General features: G+C 41.3%; 1 protein-coding gene across 1 annotated transcript in view; it reads left to right on the forward strand.

Annotated features, from left to right (window-relative positions):
- The window catches only part of gramd4a (GRAM domain containing 4a), a 53421-nt gene that overhangs the window by 33536 nt on the left and 6562 nt on the right, over positions 1-13323 (forward strand). Inside the window, exons 4-18 of the mRNA XM_047389624.1 lie at positions 2398-2518; positions 4288-4349; positions 6000-6135; positions 6474-6499; positions 6660-6751; positions 8058-8149; positions 8313-8361; positions 8453-8524; positions 8603-8646; positions 8727-8836; positions 9781-9935; positions 11944-12088; positions 12200-12293; positions 12475-12565; positions 12713-12781. Coding sequence (XP_047245580.1) covers positions 2398-2518; positions 4288-4349; positions 6000-6135; positions 6474-6499; positions 6660-6751; positions 8058-8149; positions 8313-8361; positions 8453-8524; positions 8603-8646; positions 8727-8836; positions 9781-9935; positions 11944-12088; positions 12200-12293; positions 12475-12565; positions 12713-12781 — 1358 coding nt within the window. The remainder of the gene's footprint in view (positions 1-2397; positions 2519-4287; positions 4350-5999; positions 6136-6473; positions 6500-6659; positions 6752-8057; positions 8150-8312; positions 8362-8452; positions 8525-8602; positions 8647-8726; positions 8837-9780; positions 9936-11943; positions 12089-12199; positions 12294-12474; positions 12566-12712; positions 12782-13323) is intronic.

The following is a 13323-nucleotide window of genomic DNA, read 5'->3' on the forward strand; positions in this document are numbered from 1 at the left end:
TTGAAACCGACGTTTGGCATTGGCATGAGTGATCAAAGGTTTGGCTATAGCAGCCTGGCCGTGTATATTGACCCTGTGGAGCTCCTGACAGACAGTTCTGGTGGAAACAGGAGAGTTGAGGTGCACATTTAATTCTGCCGTGATTTGGGCAGCCGTGGTTTTATGGTTTTTGGATACAATCTGGGTTAGCACCCAAACATCCCTTTCAGTCAGCTTCCTGTTGCGTCGACATTTAATCCTGTTGGATGTAGTTCGTCCTTCTTGGTGGTATGCTGACATTACCCTGGATACCGTGGCTCTTGATACATCACAAAGAATTGCTGTCTTGGTCACAGATGCACCAGCAAGACTTGCACCAACAATTTGTCCTCTTTTGAACTCTGGTATGTCACCCATAATGTTGTGTGCATTTCAATATTTTGAGCAAAACTGTGCTCTTACCCTGCTAATTGAACCTTCACACTCTGCTCTTACTGGTGCAATGTGCAATCAATGAAGACTGGCCACCGGCTGGTCCAATTTAGCCTTGAAACCTCCCACACTAAAATGACAGGTGTTTCAGTTTCATTGTCCAACCCCTGTAGATGTTGTTTTGGGTTCCTTTGTGACCTGGATGAGCTGTCGAGGCACCCACTCCTGGGAACCTTCACCACTGTTTAATGATTGATCCATTTGTGGATCAGTACTTCTCTCTGTGGTTTGTTGGAGTCCCAAAGCCTTAGAAAGGACTTTGTACTCATTTCCAGCCTGATAAATGGCAATGGCTTTGTTTCTCATCAGGTCTTGAACTTCTTTCAAGGGCATGATCGGTTGTATGAGTTTCAGATCTTTCAGCCTACTTCATGTTGTCTGACAGGTCATTTTTAAGTTATTTATTGGTTATATGGGTCTTGCAGCAATCAGGCCCTTTCAGGATCCTTAAATTGAATGACAGGAATGAGAGGAACATATTCATAAAATGTTTTCTTTCTCAGAATTACAATATTAACTGTATGATTATGTGGCGTGTAGCTTAGAATCAATGATGCAACTATCGGTAATAACACCAACATAATGATGCATTAACTAACAAAACAGTCCCATAAATGATCTTGCTGAACGATTAAAGAATGTTCCAGTGAACACAAACAACGCAGCCCAATTTTAAACAAGTGGACAAACGTTCTGTTGTCTTGATGCGGCGGGATCCTTGGTTGGTGCATCTTGGCTGCCTTGATGGACAGTGTTCCCAAACATTTACATACAACAGTTTTCAGGGTCCGGAGCCGCTTATTCCTTCAGGGTCATTTTACACTAGGAAGGGACAAAGCGTACAAGCTTGACCAATAACTTTAAGAGGTTTACTACATGTTTTAAACATTTTATTTGAGGTCAGAGTCATTGCGTGTTGGATAATCTCATCAGCCCAGTGTGGGGAATTTAAAAAGACGATTTAGTTCAATGTAAGGCAAGATGAAAGTATTTACACTATTCTTGATTAGATTGTTAAATTGTGTAAATCTGTGTATTAATAAGTATGTTCAAAGTCGGTTTTAGTGTGTATTTTAACTCTACACATACTTTCAACAATGGTGGTCATATGGTTGTCCTCCTCCAGGGTTGGAACTGATGCCATAATAGCAGGAGGTGTTTCATTAGCATTAATGGGGCGCGATGAAGGACAAATGTAATATGTGAGATTGGCTGAGAAGGAGAGTAGCAGCCAAGTTCTTGCATATTAATACCCTTAATGCCTGTGTGATGAATGTGGTGCACGGGCCTCTATAAAGCACTTTCTTCTCGTGTGACTCTTTTTAAATGTTTTTATAACATGTTCTAGTTAAGGTAATACTTAGTTTTTTTTAAATTGTTTTTCAAGGGTCTGTGTTTAATAAACCTTTTTTAAAAGTGCCTTATTTCTCTGCATTTGTGGGATTTAAAATGTATTTTCGAACATATGTGCGTTCCGTGAAGCTTCTGCACACCAGCACACTTTTATTGGCCTCTTCCCTCCTCCAATATTCATGTGTCCCTTTAGCCAGGGACAATGGCGTGAGAGGAAACGCTGCTGATGCTGCAGTCGAGGCTCAGAAAGTCCTGATACCTGAAACCAGCTGACTGAGGGGAGGACATTGTGTATGTGAGACAGCTGAAGGATGTAGGGTGACTCTGACTCCACCTTTAAACAGGGTTCCCATGGGGCCTTAAAAAGTCTTAAATTCACTAAATTGCTGTGTTCAAGTCTTTATTTTTATGAATTTTAGTCATTTATTAATGATCAGGAAATTAGTGTTGTACAACCCTGTTTGAAAGTCTGTTTAAACTTTGACTCTGATTCTGTCTACAGCTCTTTGTGGCTGGTTTGTTTTCTTAACACAATGTTGGAAACTGATCTCCAGGATTTCTGTTCTTTTTTAGAGGAGGAGCTCAGGAAGTTACGAGAAGAGACGAATGTGGACTCCCTGCGGCAGGAGCTGGAAAGAGAGCGGAGTAAAAGGCTGGATCTGGAGCAGAAGATGAATGAGGTCCTCAGAACGAGGTAAGCTGGAAAGAAGTCAGGTGCATGAAATGAACAGCTGGAGATGTGTTGGATGATGAGGGGAAAAAACAGGGCACAGGTTCAGTGAACTTTGGAAGGTTTCAGCTCTGCAGAGTACACCATAGGTCAAGTGTGTGTCTGTTTATTAGTGCTGGAACTGGCAAAGGTTTCCTGTTATAAATAGACGCATCAGCAGCTTGGTAGGCGGAGAATTCTTCAAGGACGCAAGTTTGTGTGTGTGCTTTAAAGGAGATGGAAAAACAGGAATGAAGTACCCGTCAATCCGAGTCGTAAATCACTCTTTGTGACCCCAGTTATTCTGGTGTCAGCTGGGGTTGCGCCACAGGGCTCTGCCTGCCTAGGTCGTGTCCAGTCAGATGATGCCCCTACTGACCGCCAGTGAGAAATTCCTCTGGAGATCTCCAAATGATTGTCAGTACAGCAACATGGCCTCAGGAATGTGATACACAGCAGGTGTTTGGAGGAAGCTTTGTAATGTGTCCTGAACTGAGAGCTTTTTTTTCATTACTGGTAGTCTCCAGCTGGCGGGATTCTGATGGGAGAGTAAAGCAAAAGAAAAAAAATGTACTTAATCCTAAATGGGAATTCTAATGTATTAGTAGTCTGCCAGTAGAATGAAGGACCTCCTGTGAGGCTCTTGGGGTTATTTTCCTCTGATAACCTGCTCATCTGGTTTGCCAAAACAAAGAATGGCTTTAAATGTGACAGTTGCTTGGTGGTAAGATTGATATTGTCTTTTACTTCCTGTATTTTCTTAGTGGCTATCACAAAAAAATGTGCAACAGTTGAGACTAAAAGTGTCGAGTCTAGTCCATAACCTTATTCTTATTTCTGGACGTTTGCCTGATTAGAGTTCTATCAGTCAGACTGTTGACCGGCTAGTTTTGGTTTATCTTTAAAGACTATAATCAGCAGCATTAAAAATGTTTTTAGCCTGTCTGAGTGGTCAGTAAGTGGACATTAATTAGGTTTTATGCAGAGGTAATGTTGCACTATCTGTGTAAGAAAGCAGTTAAAGTAAAACATGGTTTTACTATTCATTTCTAACAGACAAAATGACTTAGTTCTAAAACCTTTTGTCAGGAGCATCACCTTAGTATAAATGACGTTTTAGTTTCTTCTTAAAAAAGCTTTTTACATCTTTGCTTCCTCTTATTTAAATTGAAACACCTCACTGATACTAAAAATGGCTAACTTTGAGTCTTCTTCCCTCAGCAACAACATATGCACCAAAGACTGTTTTGGTTTTATTTTCAGTGCGACCTGACCCAGTAACTCTTGTGTATAGTTTGTTTACTGAAAATATCAGATTTTGAAGGTTTCCCATTGGCTAAGACAGTGATTGGCTGATTCCTGCCATCCACTGATTTCTCAATGTCTCTAATTTTGCTTCAATCATTTTATAATTTCTGGTATTTCAGCTGATACACTCATTCATGTCATATTTATAATCTGCTTTGCATAAAACCGTGGCGTCTGAATCAATACACGTGGAGGGTAGGAGTAGAGGCTGTCCTCTATTTTTATTATGGTCCTGATCATTTTGTCAAGCACCTTCTGTTACTGTTGTCTTAACTCCGACATATTGTGGCTAAAGTTGCTTCAAATCAATATGCCTGTATCCATCTCTCTGTCTGTCATGGCAGGTGTTTATCGAGCGAAGCGCTTCCTGAGAGATTCATTTGTGACCCCAAAGCTCGTGGTAAAAATCAGACGTTGTCAATCATCCGTGCTTTCTCTACCTTCAGGTTGGAGGACTCTCCACCACAGCCTCCCCGAAAACAGCAGTCACCCTCCAACAATGGGACAGGTTAGTTTCTGCGGGGACAGAGCGGGTCGGGTGATGGGGGGGACAGACAGGAAATGATTGGGAGAGGTGGGCTTCGATCAAGTACTTCGATCAAAATGACATTTTCGGTTTGCAGGGGAGGTGGGGCTTTAGGATGTGCTGTAGAAAAACATGCAACTGAAACTGAGTGGGCCGCAAGTATTTGTGGTCTACTGTCAGACATGAAACAGTGTGAGAGTTGAAATACACACACAGAGTGTTTTCCTCTGTGCCGTAAAGGCAAATGAGCTTCACAATGAACAACATTGTGCGTAAATGTTTTTTTTTTTTTTTTTTTGCTGTCGCTTCTAATGTGCACCACAAGTGGCAGTGTTTGTTTGTTTGTTTCATTAGTGCAGAGATCCTGTATGTGTGTATCTTTGTATGTGTGTTTTAGTCAAAATTTGACTTCCAATGACAGAGTGATCTGTGTGTGAGTGTATGTGGCTGTGTGTGGGTGGCTTTTAGAGAAAAGGAAGACACCCAAGTGCTATCAGGGTGGCGGCAGAAGCTAATTTAGTAAAATAGGTTATGATTGTGGACCACTTCATATGGGTCAGATGAGTCTGAGTCTTACCTTGAATTGGAGGGATGCAAAGGAGTGTTTGCACAAGCAGGAGTAATTGAAACTGTTTTGTTTAAGCTCTTATTAATTATTTTGAGTTATTAATAAAATTCTTAAGTTATGATCATTGCTATTAACTAAAAATATTATTTGAAATAGAATAATCAGTTGAAATATGTAATTAATAGTCAATAATACTTTTAATTATTCAAAGTAATACTGAAGTATAAATATTTCAATAATAATAATATATGTAGTGTTGTTGTTTAACAGAGGATTTTGTCCTTTTGCTGTTGCTAGTTTTTTAAAAGAGAGGGCCGCAGGTTTAGACCAATCAGCTCGCTGTACTGGCTGTTTTTGTTCTGATGATGGTTAGCCATGTCAGCTCCTAAAGAGGTTGGTGTGGTCGCTGCCAAAGGCTAAACAGTTGGAATAAAGGCTTTTCTTTTTTTGAGGAAAATGTTTCTCCCCACTGGACTTGGCGTGCTTTTTATTTTACCAGTTTGCTTCAGTCTTGAAGTTAGCTGTTGCCAGGTAGTCATGGTCAGTTCATTCCACCAAACCTTAAACATCATCAGGTCACCAGCATCAGATTGTTTCTTAATTAGTATGTTCGCTACAAGCGATAACTTTAATGTACTTTATTGGGATTTTTGTAGACCAATCCAGAGTAGTACTTAATTGTGAGAAAAATGTTCCAACTTTTTACAAAAAATGTGAAAAGTGGTGCGCATTTGTATTCAGCCCCCTGTACTCTGGTACCTCTAAATAAAATCCAGTGCAACCAGTTTGCCTTGATCAGCTTTCCTGTTCCTGCTGACTAAAAGCAGCCTTGCAGCATAATGTTCCCACGCGCCTCAATGCTGCCTGAAATGTTTAACATATTGTTTTAGAATCTAAACCTGGTTCAGCCGTATCCCTCACAGTCATCCCTGACCTGCCTGCTCCGTTTCCTGGTCTTTGTTCACTAATGTTTTCTTATAAACCACTGAGGCCTCCTGGATTATTTTCTATTTAGGTGACAGCATATCCAACAGCTGACTCGATTCATTTGTTGTGTTTAGCAGAGAAACGGCAGAAAGAAGTGTGGAGTTCGCGGCTGCAGAAGTGGCTCTACGAGCGATTTGGGGATTACATAGAAGACTTCCGCTTCCAGCCAGAGGAGAACACTGTGGAGACAGAGGAGCCCCTAAGTGCTAAAAGGTGTCTTGAGTGTCCTCCCAAACAGAACTCTTGTATTGATTCTGCCTGTGTTCAGAGACATGTTGAGTACATAGAGCGACAACAGGGGAGACCTTAGGCTCGTCAAACTGCAGCTCTTGTAGATCAGTTGTGGATCCATTTATTTAAAAATGTTATTAGCATTGTCCTTGTAGCTAGGTGCTGTCAACGTTTAGTTTGCACACAGGGTGTTAGAAGCTTCACTTTCTCCTCTATAAAGGAGTTTGTAGCCTTCAGAAACCTTTTATGACTCAGTATGGTGTGAATTTTCTTTTTCTGTGCAATTTCCTAACCTTCACTTTTTCTTTTTCTCATTTCAGGTTGACAGAAAACATGAGGCGACTCAGTGAGTACTTAAAGATCCATCCAGACTAAAAACAGAGATGGTGACAAAATTGGACTTTTAGTCTATTCTAAACCTACAAACAGTCTGGTAATGACTAAAAGTTCTACTAATAAGAATTCTTATAAGATAATTTAAGCATATGTTTCAAATCTTGTTTCAGAACGAGGAGCCAGACCTGTCACTAACTTTTTAAGGAACCTCTCCGCCTTATCTAATTGGCATTCTGTCTACACCTCAGCTATTGCCTTCATTGTGAGTGTACACTTTACATAAGAGCCTCTGCATGTCAATTGGTGCTTGCTAAGAAATTGTGTTTATACATAATAACCTACAACACATTTTTAGGTTTTTACAAGAGAAAAACCTTTCTGCTGATGTCAGAATGTCGGCTTATGAGGAGGAAGCAAAATGAATGGGAGTGACTTCAGTGTTGTGGTTTTAATGACTCCGCCGAAGACTGCAGAGGTCTAATTAGATCTTCATGAATGTCCACAGTTGTGCCAGATTGTCTTAAATCAGTTGATCTTTGGTCATGTACAGTGCCTTAGTTTAGTATTCATAAGTTTATTCCACGTTTTTTCACGTTACATCCTCCAGCTTGATTGTTTTATTAGGATTTTATGAAAGATCAACACAAAAACGCCTGTGGTTATCGAGTGGATTAAAAGGAATACTTGCTTTTCATTTTTACTATTAAAAATCTGAAAAGACCCCCTGAGTCAATACTTCTGGAGAGTTCATTTTTGTTTTGTTCTGTTCAAAACAGCTCAGGCTCAGCTTGGATGAAGAGCTTTTCAAGTACTCTCAACTGGATTGAGGTCTTGACTTTGACTGAGCCATTCTAATATATGCTTTGTTGTAAAACCATTTAATCCAGCTCTGGCTATATGGTTAATGTTGTCTACTGCCCCAGCTGAAGAAAAGCATCCCCATAGCATGATGCTGCCACCGCCACCACCACCACCACCATGCTTCACTGTGGGTATGGTGCGTTCAGGGTGATGTGCAGGGTTAGTTTTCCTTTTACGTGTCGCCTATAAGGTAAGTAAAAGACAGCATAAACATTCGAAGACTAAAATTAAAACTGAAGTTTAATTCTAGTACCAGACCACCTTCTTTAACATATTTGTTTTGTGGTTAAAAGCACCAATTACATGTGGTGATGGACAAGACGTATCATGTTTGTTGCCGTTTAACAGCTCCTTCAGAGTTACCCGTCTCCTTTTACTAATTAGACAACTTCTGAAGCCAATTGGTTGGATTTTATTCTGGGGTATCAAAGTAAAGGAGGCTGAGTAGAAATGCACAAAACATGTTATTAATTCTTATTTAAACAAATATCCATTTCCTTCCACTTGACAGTTGCACTACTTTGTGTTAGTCTGTCACATAAAATCCAAATAAAAAAATGTTAAAATTGTACTTCTGATCAGCACAAAATTAAACCTCTAGTTCTTCTATTCGCTCATCTAGTTTTCAGTTTTGGTTTAAAGATTAGAGCCAAAGGTAGCTGTTTAATTGCTGAACGCCTGCTGGTAAAATGTTTCCTTCTCTCCAGATTTACATGAATGCTGCTTGGCATGGCTGGGCCATTCCCATGTTCCTGTTCCTGGCCATCCTGCGCTTGTCTTTGAATTACCTCATTGCCAGGTAAGAATCATTTTTCTCTTTATTTTGTGCGTTAAAGCAGATTAAATGTTCATAACAGACAGGATAGGCGTTTGGTAGTGTTACTAACAGCCGCAAAGGGATGATCAAGTCTTAACTGGATCTTTAAATTGAATTGTATAAATATATTTTCTGTTTCTGCCAGAGGGTGGAGGATTCAGTGGAGCATTGTGCCTGAAGTTTCAGAACCCATGGTAGGAAAACGCCCCAGATTTCTGGATCAGAAGGAAATCCATCTCCCTTCGGGGGTCAAAGTGCAGTTTAATCTGACTACATATTTTGCAGGAGCCCCCAAAGGAAGACTTGACTGTATCTGAAAAGTTTCAGCTTGTACTCGATGTTGCACAAAAAGCTCAGGTAACATGGCTGACCAAGTCAGTTTTTATGGAGATAGGACAAAATCGATGGTTTATGTTGTTTTATTTCTCTCCGCAGAACATTTTTGGTAAGATGGCAGATGTTCTGGAGAAGATTAAGAAGTAGGTCCTTCACCTAAAATCCCATTGTGCTCCGCCTACAGTAGAACCCTGACTTACTTTCTGTTGCCTGTATGTTGCAGCCTGTTTATGTGGGTACAGCCTGATATCACGCGGAAGCTTTACATCTGCCTGTGGGTTGCTTTCATCATCTCCTGCGTCCTCCCGTACAAGCTGATGGGTTTCATGATGGGTGAGACACTCACTCACTCACTCTTTCTTTCTCGTGTTTCATCCAGTTGACATTCTCTAAATATTGCCTAAGGACGTTGAATAAATACAGCTCTGCTTCATTCATTGCACATAAACGAATGCATTCACACAGTAGTTGTGTAACCTACCTCCATCCTGCCTGTGAGTGGCAGCTGCAGCCCATTGGTTGCTTATCTGATCCTTTTAGTTTCCGCTGCTACATTGTTGTGGAAACATTCAGAGTAAAAATTGAAAACTTAGGAATGGACAAAGCTGGCCAGCTGGCTCAAAGTCCAGTATTTGCATGTTTCTGTCAATAGAGGAAAACACATTTTGCAGCTTCTTGCAATAAGGCACTGAATTCTAAATTACCCCATCCGGTTTCTAGAACCAGCCGTCAGAGGCTGCTCTTTCTGAAGAAACGGATAAGCATCACTTCCTACTAAACTTGAACTGCAAAACTTCGAAGCTTTACCTTGACACCCTTGCTTGGCCCCTACCAGCATTCTCACAGTGCTCTACAGAGCTGTGGTGGAGTGTGTTTTGACGTTCTGTATCTCAGCTCGCTACTCCACCTGCAATATGACAAGGGAAAGGCCCTGTAGAGAATATTGAGGGGAGCACAGAAACTCATTGGAGTGACTCTACCTTCTCTCCACGATCTGCTGCAGGAACAGGACAATGAACATTTTCAGACTCTCCTCACCCTCAGTGTGAACCTTTAGAGGTGTTGGCTGTCAGACAGATAGTACCACAACATCAAAATCCAATCATAATCAGGTTGTTACTCAGTTTCCTGCCTGAAGCTGTTGTTAATTCTGACCTATTGTCAATGTTGCTGTGCTTACTTTGTTTTACCTATTTGATCATTTGATCAGACTTATCTGCTGAGGATCCCAGAGAAACTATAGTCCCCTCACTTGTTTCTGGGTTTTCTCTCCACAGGAGTGTACGCCGGGATCAAGTTCTTCGTCATAGACTTCCTGTTTAAGAGCTGTCCGAAGCTCCGGGACAAGTACGACACACCGTACATCGTGTGGAACAGCCTTCCCACCGACCCCCAGCTCAAAGAGAGGACCAACGCCACCGTGTCACGGCGGGTAAGTGAGCTGAACCGCCTCTTTTCTCTCGGACCTTTCCTAAACAGATTGAACTTAAAAGCAGTATGTCATGTGACAGTGTAGCTAAAGGCCAACATCTAAACACCTCCCGCCCACACACACATACACACACATAGAGGAGCAAAGAAATATCACTGCTCTCTTCAATAAATCATCACAACCCACTCTCACTCTCTGTTCTGCCTGGTGTGTGAGCACGTGTGGCTTCAGTCTCAGGTATGTTCTGTTGTTTCTCTCTCTCAGCTCTCCTGCATTGAGAAGGTAGGGGCTCTGGTGTGTCCCCCACCCCACCCTTTGGTCCCCTCCATCCCCTCTGTGCCTGTGGGTGTGCCACAAGCTCATATCTCAAAGCGTGTGTGTGTGTGTGTGATGCGTGACACCTCGGGACCCCCCATCCCCGCCCCCCGACAGTGACTGTGAATGAGAGGATCAAAAATGTCAGAAAATATTCGAGAACTTTTGAACATTTCTGTACCTACACAGAGCTTTATTTTTTAATTACAGTGAAACTTTGTTCTCCATGATCCACAACCCCTTCTGACATTTCTGATCCACTTGCAAGATGCTCTGTGGGAAATAGTGTTTGAGTAGTCAATATGCACATATAGACCTGTTTATTTTATTTTTTTACTTCATAAAGCTCCCTTTTTACCTTAACAAGCACTAATAAACCCTGGCTTATTTATAATGCTGGTAGTTTTATGTGGCAGTTTATTGTAGAAAAGCTGTAACTATAAAGTCATCAGGATACATATTTAATGTGAAGGTCCACGATTTTACATTCAGTGCCTTGCAGAAGTATACAAACAGCTTGAACTTTTTCACATTTATTCACCTTACAGTCATCATTGTGGATGGAAAATAATACATGGTTTTCATTTTTTCAGAAATCTGACTAGTGTGGTGTGCATTTGCATTTATTCTTTAACCTGATTCCTGTAAATGAGAAATAAAATCCAGTTGATTTCAGGAATGAAGTCATTCCTATATAGAGCCCATCAAGTTGTGGAGACGTTTAAAGCAAGTTAAAGTTATTAAACAGTTACAGGTTTGAACATCTCACAGAGCACTGTATGACAGCTATTAGTCATGTACTCCACAAATCTAGCCTTTATAGAACAGAACCATGGTGGTGGCAGCATGATGCTGTGGGGATGCTTTTCTTCAGCATGGACAGGGAAGCTGCTCAGAGCTGATGGGAAGATAGATGGAGCTAAATACAGGAAAATCCTGGAAGAAAAACTGTTACAAGCGGACTCCAGACGTACCGCCTGAGCTGCAATGAAATGGTTTAAATCAAAGCATGTGTTAGAATGGCCTAGTCAAATTCCAAACCTAAATCCGATTCCGTGGTAAGAGTTAAATATTGTTTTTCATCCACTCTAACCGAGTTTGAGTATTTACCAGAAGAAAAATAGGTATACCCTATTGGGCTTTTAACTCTAGTTGGGGGATTATTCCAAATGTATCCCCCACTTCCTGCAATTATTTGTAAAAGATTTTGAAAGTACATTAGCATTTCCTTGGACTTTCCAATAATGTGTTGTTCTATCACATAACATTCCAAAAATATACGTTGGAGTTTGTGGTTGTGAAGTGAGAAAATGTGAAAAGGTCCAGTGAATACTGTAGGAAGGCGCTGTAAACTAACAAGCGTGTGCTCATTCAGGGGCTTAGTGAATGACAGCCTCGCTCTCAGCTTTGCACGTTACACCTGAGCCTGACGCAATGAAGTGCACATGCAAAGGTGCACATTGTTCATACTAACAGCTGAAGATTAAGATTTAGGACTCTCCCACTGATGTGACTTTTTTCTCCCTCTTTTCTCCCCCTTTCCCCGTTTTCACCCCTTTGTTTTTTCCCCCCCTCATTGCTTTTTCTGTTGACCATCACTTTTCTGCCTCCTGTTTGTCCTCTTGGGTTTTTTGGTTTTGTTTTTCTTCCTGTTTCTTCTCCCCTCCCTTCCACTCCTCTCATCACCCCGCAGGTTCAGCCGGTGGTGTCTCGGAGCAGCCTAGCTGCAGTCCCAAGCGGGATGAGCAGAGAGGACGACACGGGTCGCTCTCACAGCACCAAAAAGGGACCCTTTCATGAGATCTTCAACCTGTCAGAATCAGAGCGCCCTCTGGCGGGTAAGGAGACTTATTACAACCAATTACAACTATTCAGACTGCAAATTTAAATGGTGAGCTGATGGTTAATATTTGAGGTTTTGAGTATTTCCCTTCTTTCTGTCCCGTTAGTGTGTGAGAACGGCTGGAGGTGTTGTCTGATAAACAGAGATAGGAAGATGCCCACAGACTACATCAGGAATGGAGTGCTTTACGTCACAGAGAAGTAAGTTTAACCGTTCTCGCTCATGTGGAGGATCTGATCAGAAGCTCCTTAACTGAAAAAGTTCTAAAGTTTAGTTTGTGTCAATCAACATGAATCAGTTCAGCTGATGTTTGACTGACCTAACTGGATGTCTGCTTGCTTTCATTTTACCTTCTGTAACTCCTCTCCTTTTGTCTGTCAGTTATCTTTGCTTTGAGAGCTCCAGCTCCAAATCCAGCTCCTCCAAGAAGAATAAAGTGATTAAGCTAGTGGACATCACGGACATACAGAAGGTGAGGTGATCACACTTTTCCACATTGTTCCAGAATATAAAAGGATGAACTCGTTCTGAATTTGAAGTTGTTTGACTTTAAATGTAGCTATGACTGTGGAGTTTAATCAATATGTAAAATAATGCTGTTTAATTTTTCCCCGTTTAGTACAAAGTGCTGTCAGTCCTGCCAGGAAGCGGTATGGGCATCTCTATAGCTACTCCGTCCACTCAGAAGGTTAGGATTCTGCTACTTAAAAGACCTTACCTGAAGACACTTTTAAGATGGGGTCTAGCCTCAAACTCCATGCGGATCATGTTGGGAATGATGATGGAGGGGGTTGAAACTGAGCCATTAATGGGAATGTTTGCTGGCTGATTGGAAACTGTCTTCTGTGAACTGGATTCTCCTCTGAGAGAGACAGAATTCTTCTTTTCCCAGTTTCTAGATCATCCAGTGTACATAATTCTCTTTAGCTCACCTTTATAGAGGATTTAGGTCTGGGAACTGAACTGCTAAAGTCATATCAGCTTTTTAGTATGGTACAGTTATCCTTGGAGTGGTAGAAACTAACAAGCTGGTCAGACATACACTAGAACAAACCGCTAAGAGACCTGGACAGAATCTTCAATGCAACTAAAAGTCTGACATAAAATTTAAAGTTCACTAGTGCAGACTGACCAGGAGCTGCTGATTTGGTATGCTGATACACACAGATTACTTTACTGTGACATTGTCACACAGGGATGTTCATACTGGCACAGCCCACTACACTGATG

Source organism: Girardinichthys multiradiatus, chromosome 17 (assembly GCF_021462225.1).
Source record: "Girardinichthys multiradiatus isolate DD_20200921_A chromosome 17, DD_fGirMul_XY1, whole genome shotgun sequence".
Taxonomy (NCBI): Eukaryota; Metazoa; Chordata; class Actinopteri; order Cyprinodontiformes; family Goodeidae; genus Girardinichthys; species Girardinichthys multiradiatus.